Below are 23908 nucleotides of genomic sequence, written 5' to 3' on the forward strand. Positions count from 1 at the left end.
TCATGGTTATCTGGGTCAGAAGATCTTTTTTGTATAGTTCTTCTATATATTCTTGCCACCTCTTCTTAATATCTTCTGCTTCTGTTAGGTCCATTCCGTTTCTGTCTTTGTTGTGCCCATCTTTGCATGATATTGTTCCCTTGGTATCCCTAATTTTCTTGAAGAGATCTCTAGTCTTTTTCCCATTCTATTGTTTTCCTCTATTTCTTTGAATTGATCACTGAGGAAGGCTTTCTTATCTCTCCTTTCTATTCTTTGGAATTCTACATTCAAATGGGTATATCTTTCCTTTTCTCCTTTGCCTTTTGCTTCTCTTTTCTCAGCTATTTGTAAGGCCAGACAACCATTTGTCTGGCCATCAGACAACCATTTGCCTTTTTGCATTTCTTTTTCTTGGGGATGGTATTGCACTGCCTCCTGTACAATGTCATGAACCTCCGTCCATAGTCCAAATCCACCTGGGGACTTCATTTATCCAAAAAGAATGACTTTTTACTTTGTTAATATTTTCATCAAGCAGAAGGAGTGTTTAATCGCTGGATTTCCTCTTTACTGGCTGTGGGTAGATTCAACCCGGGAGGAGACAACAGTCTGCCTGCTGATGTCAGTCCTCTCCAAACTTTCCCACCTTTCTTGCCTATTAGGGGACAGTGCTCTCAGATGCTGCTCATAGCAGAGGCCACCAGAACATTTCCAAGAGAGTCAGAGTTGGGGGGAACTGAAAAGAAACATTCCTGAAAGTATAGATGGGAAGAAGAAATCATTTCCTTCCTCCAACACACCTGGCATGAACAAATGCAGGAATATGACATAAAAGAAAGACAAGTTTCTGTGAAAAGAAGGAATGAGGGACTTTAGGACACTTTCATTCATCCAGAGGGAACCATACTGCTGTGGTAGAGTGTTGTGTCGGACGCGGTGCATTCAAATCCCAGGTCTGCACCTTGTGAGCTGCGTGGCTTTGTATGGGTTACTTAGCCTCTCCAAGCTTCAGTTTACTCATCTGTACAGAGGAAATAGCAATGGAACCTGGCTTGTAATGATTGACTGAGATAATATGTGCAAAGTGATGGGCACAGTGCCTTAGCTAGGACTTGCCTGTGCGCTTAACCAACTCACCTCCGTGTCCTATGCTTCCCGGCTTCCTAGGAAAAGAGAGGCAGGGGACATCTAAGTGTTCATGAGTAGGATCCCAGAGGAAGTGGGGGAGGCTCAGAGAAAGAGGAGCTCCTCGGGATGAGTGGGAGACAAGATGGGTTTGGCATTCCAGACAGAGGAATCAGCATGTCCCTGAAGCTCAGGGAGCACACTGGGGAAGAGGCAGGATTTGAGGCTGGGAGCTGGGCTGGGGGAGGTCACAGAGGGCATCCTGGGCTAGCCTGAGGATGCTGGCATTTTCTCCAGTGTGGGTAGCGAGGAGGCACCCACCATTTTCTACAAGAAAATGAAATGATCGCACTTGGATTTTAGAAAGATCCTGCTGGTGGGGCAGCAAGCCCGGAGATAGGGCAGCAAGCCTGGAGACAGGGCAGCCAGTTAGGAAGCTGGGTCTGTGGTCCAGGTGAAAGATCACAGGAGCTGGAGCTGTGGCAGAGCATCAGGAGAAGTGGCTGAAATCCACTGGATGTCTTGGGCAGAACCAACAGGAGAGGGTTGTGCAGTGTTAGGAAGAAAGTGGTCTGTCCTGCCTCTGTCTTGGGTGACTCATCAAAGGGTGATGCTGATCTCAATGACGGTAAAACTGTGTGTATTGTTGTTGTTGTTTAGTGCCTAAGTTATGTCTGACTCTTTTGCAACCCCATTGACTGTAGCCCGCCAGACTCCTCTGTCCATGGGACTTCCCAGGCAAGAATACTGGAGTGGGTTGCCATTCCCTTCCCCAGGGGATCATCCGGACCCAGGGTTCGAACCTGCATTTCCTGTATTGGCAGGTAGATTCTTTACCACTGAGCCACCAGGGAAAAGTGAAAGTGAAAGTCACTCAGTCGTGTCCGAATCTTTGCAACCCCATGGACTGTATAGTCCATGGAATTCTCCAGGCCAGAATACTAGAGTGGGTAGCCTTTCCCTTCTCCAGGGGATCTTCCCAACCCAGGGATCGAACTCAGGTTTCACATAGTGCAGGCAGATTCTTTACCAGCTGAGCTACCAGGGAAGCCCAGGAATACTGGAGTCCGTAGCCTATCCCTTCTCCAGGGAACCAACCCAGGAATCAAACCAGGGTCTCCTGTGTTGCAGGCAGATTCTTTACCAGCTGAGCTACCAGGGAAGCCCAGGAATACTGGAGTCCGTAGCCTATCCCTTCTCCAGGGAACCAACCCAGGAATCAAACCAGGGTCTCCTGTGTTGCAGACAGATTCTTTACCAGCTGAGCTACCAGGGAAGCACAGGCCATCAGGGAAGCCTTCAATATCTACACATATTTCAAAAAGAGTAAATAAAACCCATTGACTCTGGAGGAAATCATAAGTTAAATTGATTGTGAATTTACAGTTCCTGTTCTATGACTTGATAGTTCCTCAAGAACCTAATGCAAAAAATCACATACACGCTGGTTATGTTTTCTTGCCTCACAAAGGCAGGACAAGAACAGTGCCTCCTGAAGGCCTGTCCTCATTTCCCTGTGCCTCCAGGCATGTCTCTGGACCAGAGTCTAGGGGCCAAGGGCCAGGCACTGCTGTTTGCTTTGTGGACGTTATGTTACACACCATTTGGATAAACGTTTAAAAAGATTTCACAACTCTGCCCTTTCTGTTAAATCAAGTAAGAATCAAGCCTCTCAGTCAAAAAAAAAAAAAAAAAAAATCTACATATTGTCTGTAGGAAGTGATCTATTTTTTAAAAAGAAAAACAACCAGTATAACATTCTTACAGATTTTTTATGCTTCCTTCAAGAATATCTTGAACTTCCTTGTCAATTCAGAATATTTCTAGGAAGAAAATCCTTTTCTAAAGAGTTGATTTTGTGCACAATGCATTATATAAAAATCTTTTATTCTCCCCACCATCCTGCCACCCTAACAAATATCCATTTTTATGTTTTCATTCCTCTAGTTGTACAAAAATTAATTACAACCTTAGCATAAATTTTGATGCCTGCTGTTTCAGTTAACATTATGTCATAAGCATTTTCTGTGTCATAGCATAGACTTTGTTACCATAATATTCTACTGGGTGGATATGCAGTCATTAATTGAGCCAGTTCTCTGTCATGTACATTTCCATTGTTTCCAGTTTTTCAGTCTCATTAGTAGCCCTGCACAGAGCTTCTCCTTATTTTAGCTTTTTCCCTTGGAATTAGTAGAAAAAGTATGATATTTATTGGTAAAAATGCTTCTCAGAAGGCTTGTACTAATAAACAATGTCATCAGCAATCTATGAGCTTTTCAGTTTTACCACACCCTTGACGGGATTCAGTATCATTGTTTTCAAAATGTCGCTAATATCAGAGCATTTTTAAACATGGCACCTTACTGTTGTGCCCATTGCATAGAAAAATTTCCCAGACTGAAAAAAAAAACAAAACTCTGCTTTTCCTAAGCAATTGATATGCATTTATCTTATGGATGGGCTTCCCTGGTGGCTCAGTGGTAACGATTCCACTTACCAATGAAGGAGACCTGAGCTTGATCCCTGAGTCAGGAAGACTCCTTGGAGGAGGGCATGGCAGCCCACTCCAGTTTTCTTGCCTGGGAAATCCCATGGACAGAGGCGCCTGGGAGACTATAGTCCATGAAATAAAAAAGAGTCGAACCCGTAGCTACTAAACAACAATATCTTATGGATACTGGACTAACTAACTTGACTGTATCTACTTTCTTTGCTTGAGTAGATAGAAAACTCAGAACCCAGATTATAACCCACTTTTAACTAATGTGAAGAACATGTGGATCTGTCTTTATACTTCCTATGCTTTTCTCTCCATCTCTGCTGTCATGTCTATAGCTTGTCTGTAGTTCAGTAATTGTACCCTATGAACAGCTGCTTTACATCTTGGCTCTGAAACCAATCATGTGGTAAAGGACAAGAGGGCATCCTTGGCCAGAGTTAATATAAGTGACCCAAAGGGATGAGGCCACTAAACCTTGGTGTGGTCTTAGGCTGCATGACAAACAAAGTGTTAGAGAGTCCTGTCACTGACCCCCTGAGTCAAACCCCATGCTTAGTGCTACATTTCCTTGGGTGGCAACAATTTTTAAAAATTGAGATCTACTTGGGCAAACTCGGGGAAATGGTGAGGGAGAGAGAAGCCTGGCGTGCTACAGTCCACGGGTTCACAATTAGTTGGACTTGACTTGGCAACTGAACAACAACAACAAAAATAGTTCATTTACAATATTGTGTTAGTATCAGGTGTACAGTAAAGTGATTCAGATATGTGTGTGTGTGTATAAAATATGTATTTTCAGATTATTTTCCATTATAATTTATTCAGTTCATTTCAATTCAGTCACTCAGTCATGTCTGTCTCTTTGCGACTCCATTGACTGCAGCATGCCAGGCTTCCCTGTCCATCACCAATTCCCGAAGCTTACTCAAACTCATGTCCATTAAGTTGGTGATGCCATCCAACCATCTCATCCTCTGTCATCCCCTTCTCCTTCCACCTTCAATCTTTCCCAGCATCATGGTCTTTTCCAATGAGTCAGTTCTTTGCATCAGGTGGTCAAAGTATTGGAACTTCAGCATCAGTCCTTCTAATGAATATTCAGGACAGATTTCCTCTAGGACTAACTGGTTGGATCTCCTTGCAGTACAAGGGACTCTCAAGAGTCTTCTCCAGCACCATATACAACTCCAACTTCTCCAACACCACAGTTCACAGTTATAGTTTATTCAGTTCAGTTCAGTCGCTCAGTCGTGTCCGACTCTTTGCGACCCCATGAATCGCAGCACGCCAGGCCTCCCTGTCCATCACCAACTCCCAGATTTCACTCAAACTCATGTCCATCGAGTCAGTGATGCCATCCAGCCATCTCATCCTCTGTTGTTCTCCTCCTGCCCCCAATCCCTCCCAGCATCAGGGTCTTTTCCAATGAGTCAACTCTTCGTATTAGGTGGCCAAAGTACTGGAGTTTCAGCTTCAGCATCATTCCTCCCAAAGAAATCCCAGGGCTGATCTCCTTCAGAATGGACTGGTTGGATCTCCTTGCAGTCCAAGGGATTCTCAAGAGTCTTCTCCAATACCACAGTTCAAAAGCATCAATTCTTCAGCACTCAGCTTTCTTCACAGTCCAACTCTTACATCCATACATGACCACTGGAAAAACCATAGCCTTGACTAGACGGATCTTTGTTGGCAAAGTAATGCCTCTGCTTTTCAATATGCTATCTAGGTTGGTCATAACTTTCCTTCCAAGGAGTAAGTGTCTTTTAATTTCATGGCTGCAGTCACCATCTGCAGTGATTTTGGAGCCCAATATAGTTTATTACAAGATATTAAATAAAGTTTCTTGTGTTATACAGTAAATCCTTGCTATTTATCTATTTTATGTATGATACTGCGCATCTGTTAATCCCATATTCCTAATATATGCCTTCCCACTCCATAACCATACATTTGTTTTCGATCTTAGTTTTTGTAATGTAAATAAGTTCATTTGTACTGTTTTTAGATTCCACCTGTAGGTAATATCATATAATATTTGTCTTTGATTCACTTCATTTAGTACAATAATCTTTAAGTCCATCCAAGTTGTTGCAAATGGCAGTATTTCATTCTTTTTTATAACTGAGTAATATTCCACTGTATATACACTGTATCTTCTTACATCAATCTTCTGTGTCAGTCATCTGTGGATGGGAACTTGTGTTGTTTCCATGTCTTTGCTAATGTAAATAGTGCTGCTATGAACATTGAAGGGCATGTATCCATTTGAATCAGCATTTTCATATTTTGGGGATGTATGGGTCACAACAATTTGAGAGGGATGTAGACAAAGTGAGAAGCTCACATCCTTGGTTTACAGGAGTTGAGATTAAAGAAACCAGGGATGTGTTGTCTCAAAAATGACACCCTTAAAGAATTTGGAGAATTACTGCATCACTTTGGTCTGTATCATCACTACAAGATTACATCTTAGAAGCCCTTTTTCTTACTCCCAAAAGTGGTATCATGATGTTATCTTATTAGATTCTCTAAACATCCTTGGGAGGATTTCAGCTTTTTTCATCCCTTTTCAAATAAAGAAATACTGTCCCAGCCATTCTCTACCCTGGAGACAGTTGGCAGCTTCCTGATATACAGAAATAATCAACCTTCATGCTGTCTATTCCAGATTTTCAATTTCTCTCTAATTTCTCCACTTCTTTCCACCCTGCTGATGCCAATTCAATTGAGGCCACCAACATCTATCCCTCTGATGAGGGGAGAACTACAGAAGACCCCGAGTCCTCAGATGTTGGAGGAGGAAACTAAGGCACCGAGAGGTTAGATAGTGAGTCCAGGTTCCCATAGGACTACAGTTTGTTGAATGAATGAGCAAATCAATCAATGAGAGAATCAATGTAGATGGAAGAGGGTGTGAGAGGACCAACAGAGATGAATGAAAAGATGCTCATAGCTCATGCCCTGCTGGTGGAAAACCAGCAACAGCATCTCTCATGAAGGACAGTGTACAGACTTGCTCTCTCTGACCATGCTTGCCTGCTCGATGCTGTGTTAGAAGGGAAAATGAAAGTGTTAGTTGCTCAATCCTGTCCAACTCTTTGGAATTTTCCAAGCAAGAATTCCAGTATTCTTGCCAAGAGAATTCCATGGACAGAGGAGCCTGGCAGGTTGCAGTCCATGGGGTGACAAAGAGTTAGGCATGAGTGAGCAACTAACACTTTCACTTTCAAGCAAGAATACTGGAGTGGGTTACCATTCCCTTCTCCAGGAGATCTTCCTGACCCAGAGATTGAACCTGGGCCTCCTGCATTACAGGCAGATTCTTTACCGCTGAGCCAGCCAGGAAGGGAGCTGGAAGAATGTGGCTAGACTTAAAAGTCCCTGGAAATGAAACAGAATGAATGAGTCATCAAGATAATCACTGGTAATAATGGGTAGCGTTTATTGATCACTTACTAAGTGCTAGGCACTGTTACAAATTATTTACATGTTTATGTTTTAAATTTTCACAAAGATTTTCTGAGGTAGGGGTTATTATCATTCCCATTTTACAAATGAGGAAGCTGAGTTATTTGAATGTTAAATAACCTGCCAGAGGGCCCCTGATAACAAATGGCTGAGCTCTGATCTAATCCAGGTAATCTAGCTCCAAAGCCTTTGCTCAGAACCCCTCCACCATCCTGCCTGTTCATAAACATCATTGCTCTAAACACCAAGAAAGATGCATTGGTTGTGTTTTCGCCTTGGCAGATGGCTCCCCCTCCTAGATTTCTGGCAAATCCATGTAGTTGTCCTGGGCAGCAGCAATTTGCATTGTCCACTAGGCAAATGAGCAGAGGAGGCTCCCCAGACCCCCTGGAGTTGGGCTTCATGCCTTCATCCAACAAACACAGACTGACCTCTCTTTGCCTGTGGCCTGGGCCACGTCCCTGCTCTCATGGAGCTTGTGCTCTAGTGGAAGGAGATGTAAGATAAGTACTCAGAGAATAAGAGCTCAAGACAACTTCAGAGAGTTCAAAGTGAGAGAAAAGAGGAAAGCAGGGTCTCGTGATGGGGGTGGGAGGTGTCTGCTTGTGTTACTCTGCACCTGCTGGGCAGAGAAGGCATAGGCAGAAGGACTTTGTCCAGAGGCCTGAATGCTGTAGGAGAAGGACCTAATACTGTGAGGATCTGGTTGAAATGGGATACTCAAGGCAAGAAGAATCTCAAGAAATGGAGACTCTCAAGGCACAAGCTGCAATCAAGATTGCTGGGAGAAATACCAATAACCTCAGATACACAGATGACACCACCCTTATGGCAGATAGCAAAGAAGAACTAAAGAGCCTCTTGATGAAAGTGAAAGAGGAGAGTGAAAAAGTTGACTTAAAGCTCAACATTCAGAAAACGAAGATCATGGCATCTGGTCCCATCACTTCATGGCAAATAGATGGGGAAACAGTGGAAACAGTGTCAGACTTTATTTTCTTGGGCTCCAAAATCACTGCAGATGGTGACTGCAGCCATGAAATTAAAAGATGCTTGCTCCTTGGAAGAAAAGCTATGACCAACCTAGACAGCATATTAAAAAGCAGAGACATTACTTTGCCCACAAAGGTTCATCTAGTCAAAGCTATGGTTTTTCCAGTAGTCATGTATGAATGTGAGAGTTGAACTATAAAGAAAGCTGAGCACCAAAGAATTGATGCTTTTGAACTGTGGTGTTGGAGAAGACTCTTAAGAATCCCTTGGACTGCAAGGAGATCCAACCAGTCCATCCTAAAGGAAATCAGTCCTGAATATTCATTGGAAGGACTGATGCTGAAGCTGAAACTCCAATATTTGACCACCTGATGCAAAGAACTGACTCATTTGAAAAGACCCTGATGCTGGGAAAGATTGAAGGCGGGAGGAGAAGGGGACGACAGAGGATGAGATGGTTGGATGGCATCACCAACTCGATGGACATGGGTTTGAGTAAGCTTCAGGAGTTGGTGATGGACAGGGAGGCCTGGCGTGTTGCAGTCCATGGGATTGTGGAGTTAGACATGAGGACATGACTAAGTGACTGAACTGAACTGGGTGAAATTGTATTCCAGACAGAAGGAACTTCAGTACTAGGGCCCCCAATGGAGAGAAAGCCTGCCATGTTTCAGAAATAAGAAAAAAAAGAAAGCCAGTGTGGCTGGGATCCAGTGAGTCAGGGTGAGAGTCAGAGAAGAGGAAGGCCAGGAGGTAAGCACAAGTCACAGAGGCTGAGGTGGGGGGTTGGTTCCAGGTACATTGGAAGCCATCACTGCGGGGCTGTAAACAGGGGAGAGACAAGCTCAGAGTCACTATGTACACTGCCTGTGTCGTGAGCAGGAAGGGAAGCCCAGAGCAGCCAAGTGAGACCCTCTCAGGATCCAGAGCCCCTGCATCACTCAGGTGGTCTCTTCCTGACCCACCCCCGCCCCCCGACACCTGTGGTCCTCCAGGGGTCCTGTCAGACGCCCTCATTGCAGCCCAGGGTCCACGTTTTCCTCTGTTCTTTAGATTGCCGTTCGTAAACACAGTCACTGTGCTCCCAGCCTTTTCCAATGGGTAACTGATTCTTGCTTGACTTGCAGATCATAAGGCAGCAGTTTCCTCAGTTAACCACCAGGAGACTCGGGACCCGCGGACAGTCAAAGTAAGCACCGACGGCCTTTCCACCTGCAGAGCGCGCGTCCATGGGCCTCCAGAGACCCAGACTCCGGGCCTCTCATCCTGAGCTCAGTCTGGGGAGAAGTCTGTGCCTGGTGGGAGTGGCCCCCTCTCCTAGGAGCCCTAACAGAGATGCTGTCCAAAGACCAGCTGCTTTAAGGAATCCGACTTGATGCTTCCCTGCCTGTAGGTGTTTATGTGAAGTAGTCTTGAGCATCTTCTAAAAGGAGCACCTTGTGGTCTTTTGACCAGTTTCCAGGTTACTCGGATTGTTTTGACCAGCAAACTGTGTACTCTCACAGAATCCAGTCAGCCAGAGAAGCAACATATACCAATCCCTGCAAGGGAGATGGGCCAAAAGATGCTGTGGTACCCAGGCATCCTGCTTCCCAGTCACCCATTCTGTCAACCAACCCCCCAATGTTTGCTTCTCATTTTCTGATGTCAGATAATGGTGCTAAGTGCTGGGGACACGTGAGCAGACAGGTCCTGGACGGAGCAAATATTCTCCAGGGGAAGACACACACACACACACACACACAAATATCATTAGATTGTGAAGGGGATTGCCCTAGGGAATAACAAAAGGGTAGCCTGGTCTAGAAAGGGTAGCCTAGGAAGGAAGGCCTTACTGAGGAGGTGACCCGAGGAGTGAGAAGGCTGTGCAGACATCTGTCTCCCAGGTGAGAGTCAATAGGAAGGGAATCTCTGCCTATCCTGCCCAGGCTTCACAAAAATCTAGATTTATAAAGACTCATTTCAAAGGGTATTTCAAAATACTGTTGGAAGTGACTAGGTGTTCCGTGAAGAAGGTCTGCTGACCATGAAAGTTTGGTAAGCTCTGAACTAAACAGGTTCCTTTATGCAGGACTTGTCAGAACCTTTATTATGCTAATTATACCTGGGGACTCCACTAGGGAGTGCTGTATTATGCAGCATTTCTATAAGCATTTTGACCATGTTGGGTAGCAGATCAACCCACACTGACTTATAAAATAATGAAACTTATTATTAAAACACAGCAACCACATATAGGACTTGTAGGACTTGTCACTTAAAGTGCTTCAGAAGCAGTATATCCAATACTGTCCCCCTCATCCCAGCCCCCGGCCATCCCTGGGCAGCACATTCCTACCCTCCAAGGGTAGGTTTAACTTTGGAGCCAAGTTGGATAAAGAATGTGGAAAGTAGATGATCAAACTGGGGAAACCCTTTTTAGTAAAGGTCTGAAAATCAAATGAGACTAATTTTTTTTAATGTGGCTCAGAAGTTCTGGGGGGCAATTTTCAAAGAGAGAAATTTTGAGCAAGGGGTATTTTGGAATAAATTTCTAATAATTTTTCAGGGTGACTCCTCTGAAGAATAAATTTTGTTCATACTGAAGAATTCAAGTATTTGTTTAAAATGAGTTTTCAGCCCTGGTAAGAGTATGGAGTAGAAAACCCAGATTCTTCCTTTCTTGTTTGCTGGTGAGCATGTGGTTGGCACACAAAGGCAATTCAATCTACAGATAAGTGGATGGCTGGAAAGCTATTGAATGAATGGAAAGGAATTATTTTTTTCTCCAGCCCATGGTCTTTTTAGCATCACTGGTTCCAATACATTGCTGCATGTTTCTGAGATAAAAGAGTATAAGTAGATAGTAATGATAGGTATGTGGTAAAAATAGGCAATAAGAATAATAAAAATAGAAGAGAAAGTCTTCCCATCCTACATAAACTTGGAGAAAGTTTCATTCTGTCTATATGTAAGAGCCTGCTTTTGTTTTTTGTTTTCTTTTTCTTTGACTTAGAGGTTGGCAAATGGGACAATATCTTTAAAAATTCAGTTTCATTGTATCCTCTCCATAAGCATCCTCCAAGGTTGGTCACACCTTCAACCAACTGAAAGGTAATAAGAAGCTCTGGTCTCCAACATGCCACTTGGCCTTACGGAGACAGTCCTGTCCGACTCTTTGCAACACTATAGACTGTAACCCACCAGGCTCTTCTGTCCATGGGATTCTCTAGGGAAGAATACTGAGTAGGTTGCCATGCCCTCCTCCAGGGTATCTTCCCAACCCAGGGATCGAACCTGAGTCTCCTGCGGCTCCTGCAGCAGGCAGGTTCTTTATCTGGGAAGCCAGATAAAGAAGGAAAGCCCCAGGGAAGCCCCTTATAGCGACAATCCCTCAGCAAATTTACCTGGACAGACTAAATGGGTGGGGGGTGGTGTGCTGGTGGAGAGTGTGTTGACCTGAAATAAAAAAACTTACAGACCTGAAATAAAAACTTGAGAAGTGATCAGAGCACTAGCGTCACTAGCTTCACTGCAGTTGGCAATTCTAGCAGTATACTCTGAAAAATCAAGAAGTGGTCTGATCTTAATACGTTATTACCATCTTGAGCTTAAGAAAGAATAAGGGCAGACTTTGTAAAGTTAGGGAGGCATGTCATAACTACCTTCCCACCTGGAAGGTCTCCCAGAGCAAACGGAACTCCCCCACCCCACCCACCAAAGGAGTGCCTTCCGGGTGGAAAGGCAGTTATGACAGTTGGCAAATAGAAGGCACAGACGATAGAAATCAGCTCGACATAAGGAAGAACTTCCTGATCGCTATACTGACCTAAAATGAGCTGGGCTGCCTTTGGAGGGTCCGAGTTCTTCATCCCAGCAGGCATTCAGATAGAGGCGCAATGCCCACTAAGCAGAAGTATCACAGAATGGTATCCGGAGTGGAGAGGGATTTGGGGGAGGGAAGGTTACCTGTGCTTAGCTCTCCTCTCCCAGGAAGGCTCTCCCAGAACTCAAGAGTGTTTTCTCCTTTGAGTTATTTCCTGGCTATCGCCACCAAATCGTTACCAGTAGAAAAGAGTAGTTACCACATTATACAGCATTTCTGAAATCGAGGTCCAGAATTACTTACATTAATATTGCCATGTGATTGCACAAAATGACCCTGGACCTGCTAAATGAGAATCTTTGGGGGTGGGACCTGGGAGTCTGTATTTTAATATGTTTTGTAGGTGATTCTTATCATTAGTAAAGTTTGAGAATCACTGGCTTAGTGGTGAAAAGCACCTTTAGAGGCTCAAATCCTGCCTCTACTGCTTACTCACTAGATGATCTTGGATGTCTTAATTCTCTAGGTCTTAGTTTCTTAGTCTGTAATATGGGGATATTAATCAGTTCCAGCCTCCCAGGGGCTTTGTGAGATGAAATCAGGTAATGTGTGTAAAGCACTTAGCACCTTGTTAGCGACTATGCTACAAATAGTAGATAATGACCGTCCCATCAAGCCAGGACCGTTCTGCAGGGCCACACCCAGCAGGCTTGTGGATCCCAGAGGGATGTGCGTGAAAATTATCTGTGGTTTGTCTCAGTGCTGATTCTAGGGCCCTATCCCCTGTTCTGGGAAGGGGCCTTAGAATCTGTATTTTTATTATGTTCCATAAGAGGCTCTGACAAACATCAAAGTTCGTAGCAATGTGTTTTCTTAGTGCAGCACAGTGGCTCTGTGGTCAGATCGACCCACTTCCTCCCCTGAACAAGCTGTATGACCTTGAGCAAATTACTTAAACTTTCTTGCCTCCAATTCTCATCTGTTGAAAGGTTATAATAATCTCCACTTCATAGCATTATTTTACAAATAAATGTAGGGAAAGCATTTGCCAAAGTGCCTAGCACACCATAAGTTCTTCATAGATTGTCGCTAAAATCCAAGCAAAATGCAGCCTCCATCCCTCATTAGTCTTAATTGAAAACATTACTATTATTAAGCCTTTCCTGAGTTAATAAAGGGTTCTGGTCTTTGTTTTCCATTCAGTGTCAACTGAAACACTGAGTTTATATTTTTAGATACAGTTGTTTAAGACTGCTATTTATTGATTAAGAAAAACATAGGCCAAATAAATTTTTGTTGTTGGTACAGTTGGCAGCCATGAACACCCTCGTCTCCTCGGGTCTTTGCTGAGGGGGACATTCAGACGCTGTACCTGTAGAATCATGCTTGGCTAGATACAAGAGATTAAGTACAAATGGAAATTTTTTCATCCCACTTTCTGCTTTGCAAAGTATTTGACTTAACATTGTCTGTAGGAGGCAATTCTGGTTATTTTTACCTGTCTGATTGATGGCTGGCAACATGGAACTTTGTTTTAATTCTAGATTTCTAAGATGTTGAGCCTAACAGGGGAGTTAACTCTTTTAGTTCAGGGAGAATGGGTCCAAGCCATCATTGGCCTTGGGCTCCAATGGCTCAGGATCCCCCAGCTGATAAGGGTATACGTGGGTTTCTCTCTCTCTCTTACTTTACGGCCCAGGTACCATTACTATGGCATTGCAGTGAAGGAAAGCTCCCAATATTATGATGTGATGTATTCCAAGAAAGGAGCCGCCTGGGTGAGCGAGACAGGCAAGAAAGAAGTGAGCAAGCAGACGGTGGCGTATTCACCCCGGTCCAAACTTGGAACATTGCTGCCAGAATTTCCGAATGTCAAAGATCTAAATCTACCGGCCAGTCTGCCAGAAGAGAAGGTGAGCACGCCTGCAGGACTGCTGGAGTGGGTGGTTCTCCCTCTCTCTCACAAACACACCACACCCACACACACCACACCCACACACACCACACCCACACACCACAATCACATACAACACACTCACACACCACAACCACACACACAACACACATACTCCACACACACCATACTCACACACACCACACTCACACGCATCACACACATACACCACACACACACCACACTCACATACATCACTCACACATACCACATTCACATACACCACACTCACACACACCACGCACACACACCACACTCACACATACCAGAAATATACATACCACACTCACATATACCACACTTACACACATCCCATTCACACACCCTACTCACACACACCACACATGCACCGCACACACATACCACATTCACACGTGCCACACTCACACACACCACACACACACACCACACACACACACCACTCACACACACCACACCCACATACACCACACTTATACACACTTCTATTGCAAAATAGTGAGTTTAAAAGTATAAGGATAGAAATCTGAATCAAGTTGGTCTATTAGTTGTGACAAAGGTAGCATCCCAAAGCAAGATGTTAATAGTAGAGATAACGGGATATGAGGTATACAGAAGCTGCCTGAACTACCTTCATAACTGGCCTGCAAACCCAATCTTATTCTAAAATCAAATGTTTACCTCTCTCCCTGTCCAACTTGTCTACCTACCTACCCATCTCCGGTGCTGCACTGGTCTCCTTTCACAGGGGAGGGCCCCCTCCTCTGAATAGCTTTTTCATAGGATTAAGTTTATTTCCCCATGTGCTGCAGAGGATGTGGTGACATCACACTCCCACAGACAAAGAAGATTTTAAAGGTGGTAGTGATTCAGATAGTTTGGGCCATGGTATTGGGGAGAAATAATTGGAAACACCAATCTGGAGACTCTCTGGTAGGTGATCCCATCCTAAGCGATCTATCTTTTTTTTTATGGGAGTATAGTTGCTTTATAATGTGTTTCTGAAGTGAATCAGTTATATGTATACATATATCCCCTGTTGTTTTTTGATTTTCTTCCCGTTTAGGTCATCATAGAAGCATTAAGTAGAGTTCCCTCTGCTATACAGCATAATGCATCTATCTAGATGTGGCCCAGGGTACCAGTAGGTGTTGAGTTTCTACATATCACACTGGAATGCAGTGATGAATGAGACTTGATTCCTGCTGTCAGGAAGCTTACAGTCAAGCCAGGGAGACAGATGCTTGTACAATCAAACTAAGTTTGTATTAAACGTATATCTATGTTCTCAAACAAAAAGAATAAATAAATCCTTATTTTTCTCAAATTTGCTTTTTTTCTCAGCAAATTTCCTGTACCATCACTTTAAACTTCTTGGGAAAGTGAAGCTAGAGATGCAGTTCTTTTGCTAAGCAGATTCCAGAGAATTTTCAAATGTCTTTTTTGTGTGATTTTGACAAAAGCACCTCTTCTTATAGATGTAGGCTGAATGTTAACTTTTCAATATCTCAGCTGATGAGAATTTAATCCAGTAGGCCTTACTGAACTCTATCTACAATGTGCCAGACACTGTGCTAAATGCTTGATACACAAGCATGAATAATATGCTGTTTTTATTAGTATTTTCCCCAAATCCGGAATTTCAGGGGGTAGACTTGGGGCAAAAAGAGAAACCTGTGCTTTCTGTACAACAGGGTGAGTGCTCTGAGAAACATTCAGGCGCTATGGAGCACAGAGGAGGAAGCTGAGGGAAATGAGTTTCAATGGGACATTACAGGATGCATAGGAGTTAGACAAATTTCATCCCCTCAACAGAGAATAAATGACTTGAAATTCCAAAGGCAGCAGTAATGTGTACTAATGTATGCTTTTATTGTTGATCCTTTCCCACCCCCACAGGTTTCTACCTTTATTATGATGTACAGAACACACTGTCAGAGAATACTGGACACTGTAATAAGAGCCAACTTTGATGAGGTAGGTCAATAAGTGTTAGGCTGTGAATACTCTGCATTAAAATATTATATTACAATAACACTAGCTTTGACTAGTTTCCAGGTCTCTAGAAGCCCTTGATGTACATTAGCTCCCTGAATCCTCAGTGATCCCAGGAAACAAGCACTATCACTACCCCCATTTTGCAGATTTTCTGTGTGGGCAGTGGCTGGCATGGCTTTTTCCTTGTTCTAATGAGTGAACTACATCCTGCCCAGTTGGCCTACTGGGAACCCAGTTTTGTCAAGATATCATTATGCCAGAATTATGCATTCAGAAAAACTAAAGGAAAGCTTATCTATATTTTGGGTTTAACCTTTTCCTGAGGCTCATCTGCTTCAGTGCATTTGGAGCTGATTACCCTCCATTCTCAAGTTCTAGTCCCCATGTCCATTTAACACTGTCCGTAGGACCATCTTTGAATACAAACAGTGTGAGGATTTAATTTTGATTTTAAAATATTATAGTTAAAGAATGGAGAGAAGAAATGAGAGGATAGAGCACTGGTTATATACACAGAGACAGTAAAATATTCTTGTCTAAAACGCCATCAGAAAGAACCTTCCAAAAGGATGGCAGGAAACCACATGTTTCACCCCATAACCTGAGGTCATTCTGTTTAAAGAAAATGCCTTTCAGACAAAAACAAAAACAAATAAAACCACCTGGGATCAGATGTGGACATTGAATCTGAGGGAAGATAACCTAGACTCTGGGCTTCCGGGATAGCTCAACCGATAAAGAATCTGCCTGCAATGCAGGAGACCCCAGTTCGATTCCTGGGTTGGGAAGTTCCCCTGGAGAAGGGATAGGCTACCCACTCCAGTATTCTTGGGTTTCTCTGGTGGCTCAGACGGTAAAGAATCCGCCCACAATGCAGGAGACCTGGGTCAAATCCCTGCGTTGGGAAGATTCCCTAGAGGAAGGCATGGCAACCCACTCCAGTATTCTTGCCTGGAGAATCCTCATGGACAGAGGAGCCTGGCAGGCCATAGGGTCACAAAGAGTCGGACATGACTGAGTGACTGAGCACAGCACAACCTAAGCTGTAAAGGGGCTACACGAATCTCTTGTTATTGGTGAAAAAATGCCTGAGATTTCCCTTTTTAGAGTGGGGGGTTCGTGTGCTGTTGGAGATGGAGGGGACAGGATGAGGTAAGGCAGTGAAGACTTGTTGAGCACTTGCTGGTACCTGTGCGGCTCCTTGTACTGTTCCCTCTGGAGCCTGCTGCAGCAGTGGTACCCCCGTATGTGAGCTGTCACTTGGTTCATAGGCACAGCTCCAGAAGAGGGGGCCATAGAGTAGGACTCTTCTTCCTGCTCTTGATTTTCATCCACTAAGTTTTTAAATCTCCCAAATTCCTTCTGTGACCATTTAAGTCGATTTTTTTGTCTTAAAGAAAGAAAGCTCATTGCTTTCTCTCATATTGTGGTTTGGTTATGCCTTATGTATCAAAGAACCCTGAGATCTGGGCAAATCATGACTCATGATTGGTTAAGACAACACTGGCTTCTGTAACACACAAGCCTCAAGTCTCAACACAATTTGACAAGACATGTCACAGTCCAATGTGGATGCCCTCGATTGGATGGCTGGTTGCTGGGGGTGGTTCAGGGACCCAGGGTCCTCCTACCTCATGGCTGTAGCCTGCCCTAGAGTCTTGGCATCCTCTTTGTTCAGCTGATGGATCAGGGAAAAGGATTACAGCAAAGACATCCTCTCTTCTTGAACTTGTTGGCCCAGAGATAAGATGCATCACTTTTGCCTGTATTCCATTGGCAAGAGCTGGTCTCATGGCACTCCCCCCACCCGCCTCTGCTCCTTGAGGTAAGGGGACCTGGGAAGTGTGGCTCCTCTCTGGGCAGCAGCTTATTTACTAGAGGAGATCTAGTGGTCCCTCTCTGCCACAAGTACTCATAACAAAACTGGTGATAGTCCTCGCTTAACATTCTTATCAAAACTTACTCATCGTCTCCCTTCACTGGCTTCCATTTCTTAATTCCGACACTTATTGGGCATCTAATGATTTATACACTGCTAGATCCCGGGAATGGGGTGATAAGATAAGCCTCGAAGGGAAAAAAGTCATGCATACCAGTAACTCTGGAGAAGGGAATGGCAACCCACTCTAGTATTCTTGCCTGTAAAATTCCATGGACAGAGGAACCTGGCAGGCTATAGCCCATGGAGTCACAAAAAGTTGGATACAACTGAGAAACTAACACACACCAGCAGTTAGGATGCAGAATATATGGTGAGAGGTCCAGAAACCTTGTGAGGGCTTGAGTGTTCCTGTGGGAGAAGGGCCAGACTTGGAGCTCAGGCTTGGATTCAAGATGTGGCTCAATTCCTCATCCTAGGAATGAAGATAAACATACCATCCCTGCCTATCCATTTCACAGGATTGTTGGAAGGAGGAGATGAGACAATGCCTGGTAAAAGGTCATACAAATGCTTGCTTTTATCAGATATGTTAATCAGAGAATTAAGGGAGGTCACACAGTTGGTTAGATCTTTGTCACCTACCGCTGCTGGTCCAGTATTCTTTCCACCCCACTGGCAGGGGTATTTGGTGGCTGTTTTTGAGGTGGCTGATGAAAATGCGGTTGATTCTACCCAAACACAAAAAGAATGCAGGGGGCTATTTTACCTCTGATGAGAATGGCTTTCTCTCCTACAGCTGAGAAAAGTCATCGGTAAATAGATGGTGGATGTCTCTGGTACATTTTGATGATGTAATTTGTTTCAGATCTTCAGGATCTTTAATATCCATTGAGGTCACAATGTACGCTAGTATCACAGTCTTAAATTACCTTGTTTCCTTGTTCATTGTTTGTCTCCTGCCACCAGAACACACAAGCCCTTAAGGGCAGGGATCTTGTTTACTACTGTATCCAGGTCAGCTATACTCTCAGGCTCTCAGTAAATATTTCTTGGGTGGGTGAGTAGATGGATTGATGGATGATGGATGGATGGAAAACCTCCACAGACTTACAGCATTATCAGGAGAGTGCAAAGAAGCCAAGTCTACATATAGGGGACTTCCTGCAAAGCCTTCTCCAAACTACATTGCACAAAGAGTTGTAAAATCAGACAGCCCCATGTTTGAGTCTCAAATCCACCACTTACCAGCCTGTGACCTTGAGAAAGGTACTTAACCTCTGTGAGCCTCAGTTTCTTTGGCTGTAAAATGGGACTCAGAGGGAGATGAGAGGCTGCTTTGGCAGCTATGAGGTAGCTATATCTACCTCATAGTAAAATTGTGATAATTACATGAAAATTGTATAGATTAAAGTATCTAATTTCAAACTCAGAGCATAATAACTGCTAGCTATTGTTTTGTCAAGTTCCTTTTAACACTATAGCAATTAAGTACCCATGACTGGAAATCATCAGATATGTTTCCACAAGATGCCAATATACCAGGAATAAAGTAAGTACGGACATGGAAAAGAAATAAAAAAACTTATGTAGATATTGTTAAGGAAATCACCTTCTGATGCTTTATTGAGCAGAGAGGAAAAAGGCTGAGAATTCAAGGGACTAAAGTAGATAATCCAGAAAACTTGTTTTAAATAATCATTTTCAATCATTTACCTGTGATTCTTTCACCATTTTTGCTTGCAAGGAGTAAGGAGAACTTTTTCTGTCTAGTTATGCTTCCATTTATTAAATGCCTTCACGATGCCTGGCATTTTATAAATAATCTTATTTCATCCTACTAATAGGTAAACATCATCTCCATTTTGCTAAAGCTGATAACTCTCGTTTTTACATAATTATTTAGTCCCGAGCTCCAGATTCAACTGACTTGCCATCTAACATAACATGGCCTAATCAGAGCTCTGACTTTCCACCCTAAATCTGTTTTTCCCGAGTCTTAGATAGCCACTACCACACATCCAACTGCTCAAGCCACAAACCTCAATTCTTCATATCTAGTCTATCAGAATGTCCTGTTGACTCTACTTCCTGATAAGAACACCTAACTTGCAGGTATCAGCCCTTGAGCTTTGCAGTGTGTTCGCGCCTCCTGAGGAGCCAGCCCATCGGACACTGTTGTTGTTGTTCAGTTGCCCAGTCGTGTCTGGCAGACATTGCTGCTGCTGCTGCTGCTGCTGCTAAGTCGCTTCAGTCGTGTCTGACTCTGTGCGATCCCATAGGCGGCAGCCCACCAGGCTTCCCCGTCCCTGGGATTCTCCAGGCAAGAACACTGGAGTGGGTTGCCATTTCCTTCTCCAATGCATGAAAGTGAAAAGTGAAAGGAAAGTCGCTCAGTCGTGTCCAAATCTTCGTGACCCCATGGACTGCAGCCTACCAGGCTCCTCCGTCCATGGGATTTTCCAGGCAAGAGTACTGGAATGGGGTGCCATTGCCTTTTCCGCCAGCAGACATTAAAGGCTCTTAAATGCAGAGTGAGGTTGAAACTGGGTAACATGGCATCTACAAATGCTGCTCCAGTGACAGAACCGACGGCGGCTCTCAGTGCCAGTTGGACAGACTTGAAAAAGACAGATGGCTGCTCGTGCGAGTGATCTTCTACAGATTTGTTTTACTGTACACAGTCGCTGATGCTTTCCAGAATTTCTGCTGGAAACCGACTCATAAAAAGAGAGTAGGGCTACATGCAAGGAGAACTTAGAAAGACAAATGAATTCAGAATCTACCAAATATTAGCAATCAACTGGGCAGTGCTTCTTATTCAGAGTTGGAAGGTCAGGCAGGGAAGTGCAGGACCTGGCCAGAGGCCAATATCCTGGGATGAGATGGGATCTGGGGACAGCAGAGGGTTGTCTGGAGGGCGAGTACCTTGTCTAAGAGATGTGGCTATCTCCAGGCCCAAGTCAGCTAATAGCCATCCATTATCCCAATGAAAACAAGAGCCTTGATAGGTGAGCAGAGCCACCATGGGGATCCTGGCTGGGTGATGCTCAGAAACTTAGGCGAGGGTATCTCAAGCCTTTATGGCAGTACAGGGATTTCTTGGGGCTTCCCAGGTGGCACTAGTGGTAAAGAACCCACCTGCCAATGAAGGAAACATGAGAGATGCAGGTTTGATCTCTGGGTTGGGAAGATCCCCTGCAGGAGGGCATGGCAACCCACTCCAGTATTCTTACCTGGAGAGTCTCATGGACAGAGGAGCCTGGTGGGCTATAGTTCGTAGGGTCGCAAAGAGTCAAACATGACTGAAGTGACTTAGCACATATGCATGCACTGATTTCTTATGCCTAGAAGTGGTATGCCTCCATAATATAGTAATAGTAATAGAATTTAACCTTTATTAGGCATTTACTATGTGCCAAGCACTATAATAAGTACTTTTATAGGAATCTTTACCAAAATCTAGTTAATACTATTTTAATTCCCATTTCACTGATAAAGAAACTGAGGCATAGAGATAATACCCCTCTAGTTGGTAGTGGGGACTTAAAGGCAGTCTTCACTCATCTGATTTTAATTTTCAATCTGGTTGAAAACTTTGCCATATTTTCACTGTCATGGAATTAACAGAACTGCGACTTGAGTTTTACAATGTACAAATCTGACCTCATTCACCTTGATCATGTTTTTGGCAATTAACCATTTTCCCTCTAGGAAGTTAGGGGGCATGCTTCTCTCTCCATTCCTCATCCATCAAGCCTCCAATCCAGTATTTGCATTGAGAAGTCCAGCCAGGCCATGGGCATCAGGATAGTCTGTCCACTTGAGGCTGAGTTGATGTCACCAGGCTGGGGTCAGAGGTAGCCTGTAAAGAGGAAAGCAAGACCCAACTCCTAATAAGGGCTTGAAGGACATCTGCAGGTTCCCAGGGTGGGGCCAGAAAGCTGGGAGGCAGGCGACAGTCCAAGGAGAGCCATAGGTCTCAGGAATGGGATAGAAGTCCAGTTACCAAGAGAAAAGCAAAGTAGCCATGAGATTGATTTATGGAAAGATAGGCAGACTTGCACTCTATCCATCCATTCCCTGACTTGCTGTCTGGCTTTGGACAAATAAGTTAATCTCTACAAAATGGGAGCAGCAATCCTCAGCTGTAGTATCAACTGAGAGAAACTGTGCTAAGTTTCTAACATATAGTAGCCCTCAATAAATACATAATGCTGACACCAATAATTACACCACCTCCAAAGTGTTAGCTTCAAGTACTGAATTATTTCCTGCTTTGGATCAAGATTGACTTATGGAACCAGAGATATAGGCAGTGCTGTGCATGGGGTTCAGGAGTGCCCATCTGTGGAGGAAAGAATGATCCCTGGTCTAGGAACCAAGTCGAGCTTATAAGAATTCGCAGCAATTCAGTTATTTCTTCCCTAACCTTAAGATGAGTCATGCCTCAATGTTAGTTCTGTCTGACTCTTTGTGACCCTATGGACTGTAGCCCTCCAGGCTTCTTTGTCCATGGAATTCTCTAGGCAGGGACATGAAATGGTGTGCTGTGCTTAGTTGCTCAGTTGTGTCTGTCTCTTTGCGACCTCGTGGACTGCAGCCCACCAGGCTCCTCTGTTCATGGAGCTTCATCAGGCAAGAATACTGTAATGGGTTGCCATACTTTCCACCAGGGGATCTTCCCAGTCCAATGATGGAAGCCAGGTCTCTCGCATTGCAGGCAGATTCTTTACCAACTGAATCACCAGGGAAGCCCACAGAGTGGGTAGCCTATCCCTTCTCCAGGAGGCCTTTCCAACCCAGGGATCAAACCTGGGTCTTTACATTGCAGGTGGATTCTTTACTGTCTGAGCCACCAGGGAAGCCCCTTGAAAATGTTATTATATGCACTAAGTAAATATCCTCAACTCTGTCCTTTCACTTCCTTTGTCTTGTCCCACCCCTCCACCCCCTACCCTTCTCTCTCACTGACCTCCAACTCACACCCTGGAAGATAGAGGTGTAGGGGCCTGATATCCTCATATTTACAACAATAATTCCATTTTGAGTGCCTACTAGATTTCTGTTCTGTGCTAGTGGTTAGAGTTGTGGGTTGGGGTGTGGTCATAGCTTACTGTCCAGATATCACTATCTAGCATCCCATAATAACACCAGCCAGCCAAGGCTACACCAAAGGCTCTTTGAGAAAATGATGTAATCTGGATACAAAGGGGCCCTTGCAGTTTATCAATTTTGGGGGCACATGTGCATCAGGAGACTTCAGTTTGTGGCACCTACTCTCTTTCCTCCTAGACATATTCCTTTTACCAGCAGCTCATACACTGTTCTTTTCCTTTGCAGAACTCCTTGGGGCCCCCAGGGCACCAACAGGCTCAAAGAGTAGTTCTAGTGCTCCAAGCTTTTTAGAAGCCATGTCCCACTTTCCCTTTCTTAACCTTTTTACGCAGACCCCAGTAAGCATGAAGGGGCTGATGGGGTGACAAGCTACTCCTCTCTCCCAGGGCAGAGCAGACCCCAGGCTGCCAGGCCAGGTGCTCCTCCAGCAGGGGGCATGCGCACAGATGGCCAGGGTCAGGACTTGGGATGGGAGGACCTTCCAAAGCTCAAAATCCACCCCAGGCTGAGACAGCCTCTGCGTTTGCAGCGGGAACAGAGAAGAGCACTGTGGACCGGAGTGGCCTTGGCCAAGTCCCCAGGCTCTGCTGGGAAGGCCCTGTGTAACTTCATGGTTCTTCTCCTCTCTGTGGGTCAATACAGGTTCAAAGTTTCCTTCTGCACTTTTGGCAAGGAATGCCGCCCCACATGCTGCCTGTGCTGGGCTCCTCCACGGTGGTGAACATCGTCGGCGTGTGCGACTCTATCCTCTACAAGGCTATCTCCGGAGTGCTGATGCCCACCGTACTGCAGGCGCTACCTGACAGGTGGGCACGCTTTTTCTCCTATCCCCGTGTGGCAGGTCCTCAGCCACTTCTCAGTTATGGAAAATAACTGCGTTCTTTGGGGTCCTCCCTTGTAAAGATCTTTAATTTTGTTGTTGCTGTTCAGTTGCTGTCATGTCTCACTCTTTGCAACCCCATGGACTTCCACACACCAGGCTCCCCTGTCCTCCACTATCTCCTGGAGTTTGCTCAAGTTCATGTCCATTGAGTCAGTGATGCTATCTAGCCATCTCATCCTCTGCCGCCCCCTTCTCCTTTTGCCTTCAATCTTTCCCAGCAT

At 44.4% G+C, this 23908-nt stretch overlaps 1 protein-coding gene and 1 non-coding gene across 6 annotated transcripts in view; one reads left to right on the forward strand and one right to left on the reverse strand.

Moving 5' to 3' along the window:
• Window positions 1-23908, forward strand: part of RFX4 (regulatory factor X4) — a 172666-nt gene that overhangs the window by 90212 nt on the left and 58546 nt on the right. For 4 of the 5 annotated variants that reach the window (XM_005206762.5, XM_059886540.1, XM_005206760.5 and 1 more), the window contains exons 5-8: window positions 9199-9260; window positions 13576-13789; window positions 15709-15786; window positions 23447-23610. In XM_005206762.5, coding sequence (XP_005206819.1) covers window positions 9199-9260; window positions 13576-13789; window positions 15709-15786; window positions 23447-23610 — 518 coding nt within the window. Of the gene's footprint in view, window positions 1-9198; window positions 9261-11884; window positions 11980-13575; window positions 13790-15708; window positions 15787-23446; window positions 23611-23908 lie in introns of those variants that run through there. The other variant, NM_001191182.1, reaches the window with a different exon arrangement.
• TRNAY-GUA (transfer RNA tyrosine (anticodon GUA)) lies at window positions 6885-6955 on the reverse strand. The gene has a single exon. It is a non-coding gene; the product is annotated as a tRNA-Tyr (tRNA).

The sequence above is a fragment of the Bos taurus genome, chromosome 5, assembly GCF_002263795.3.
Source record: "Bos taurus isolate L1 Dominette 01449 registration number 42190680 breed Hereford chromosome 5, ARS-UCD2.0, whole genome shotgun sequence".
In the NCBI taxonomy this organism is placed as follows: domain Eukaryota; kingdom Metazoa; phylum Chordata; class Mammalia; order Artiodactyla; family Bovidae; genus Bos; species Bos taurus.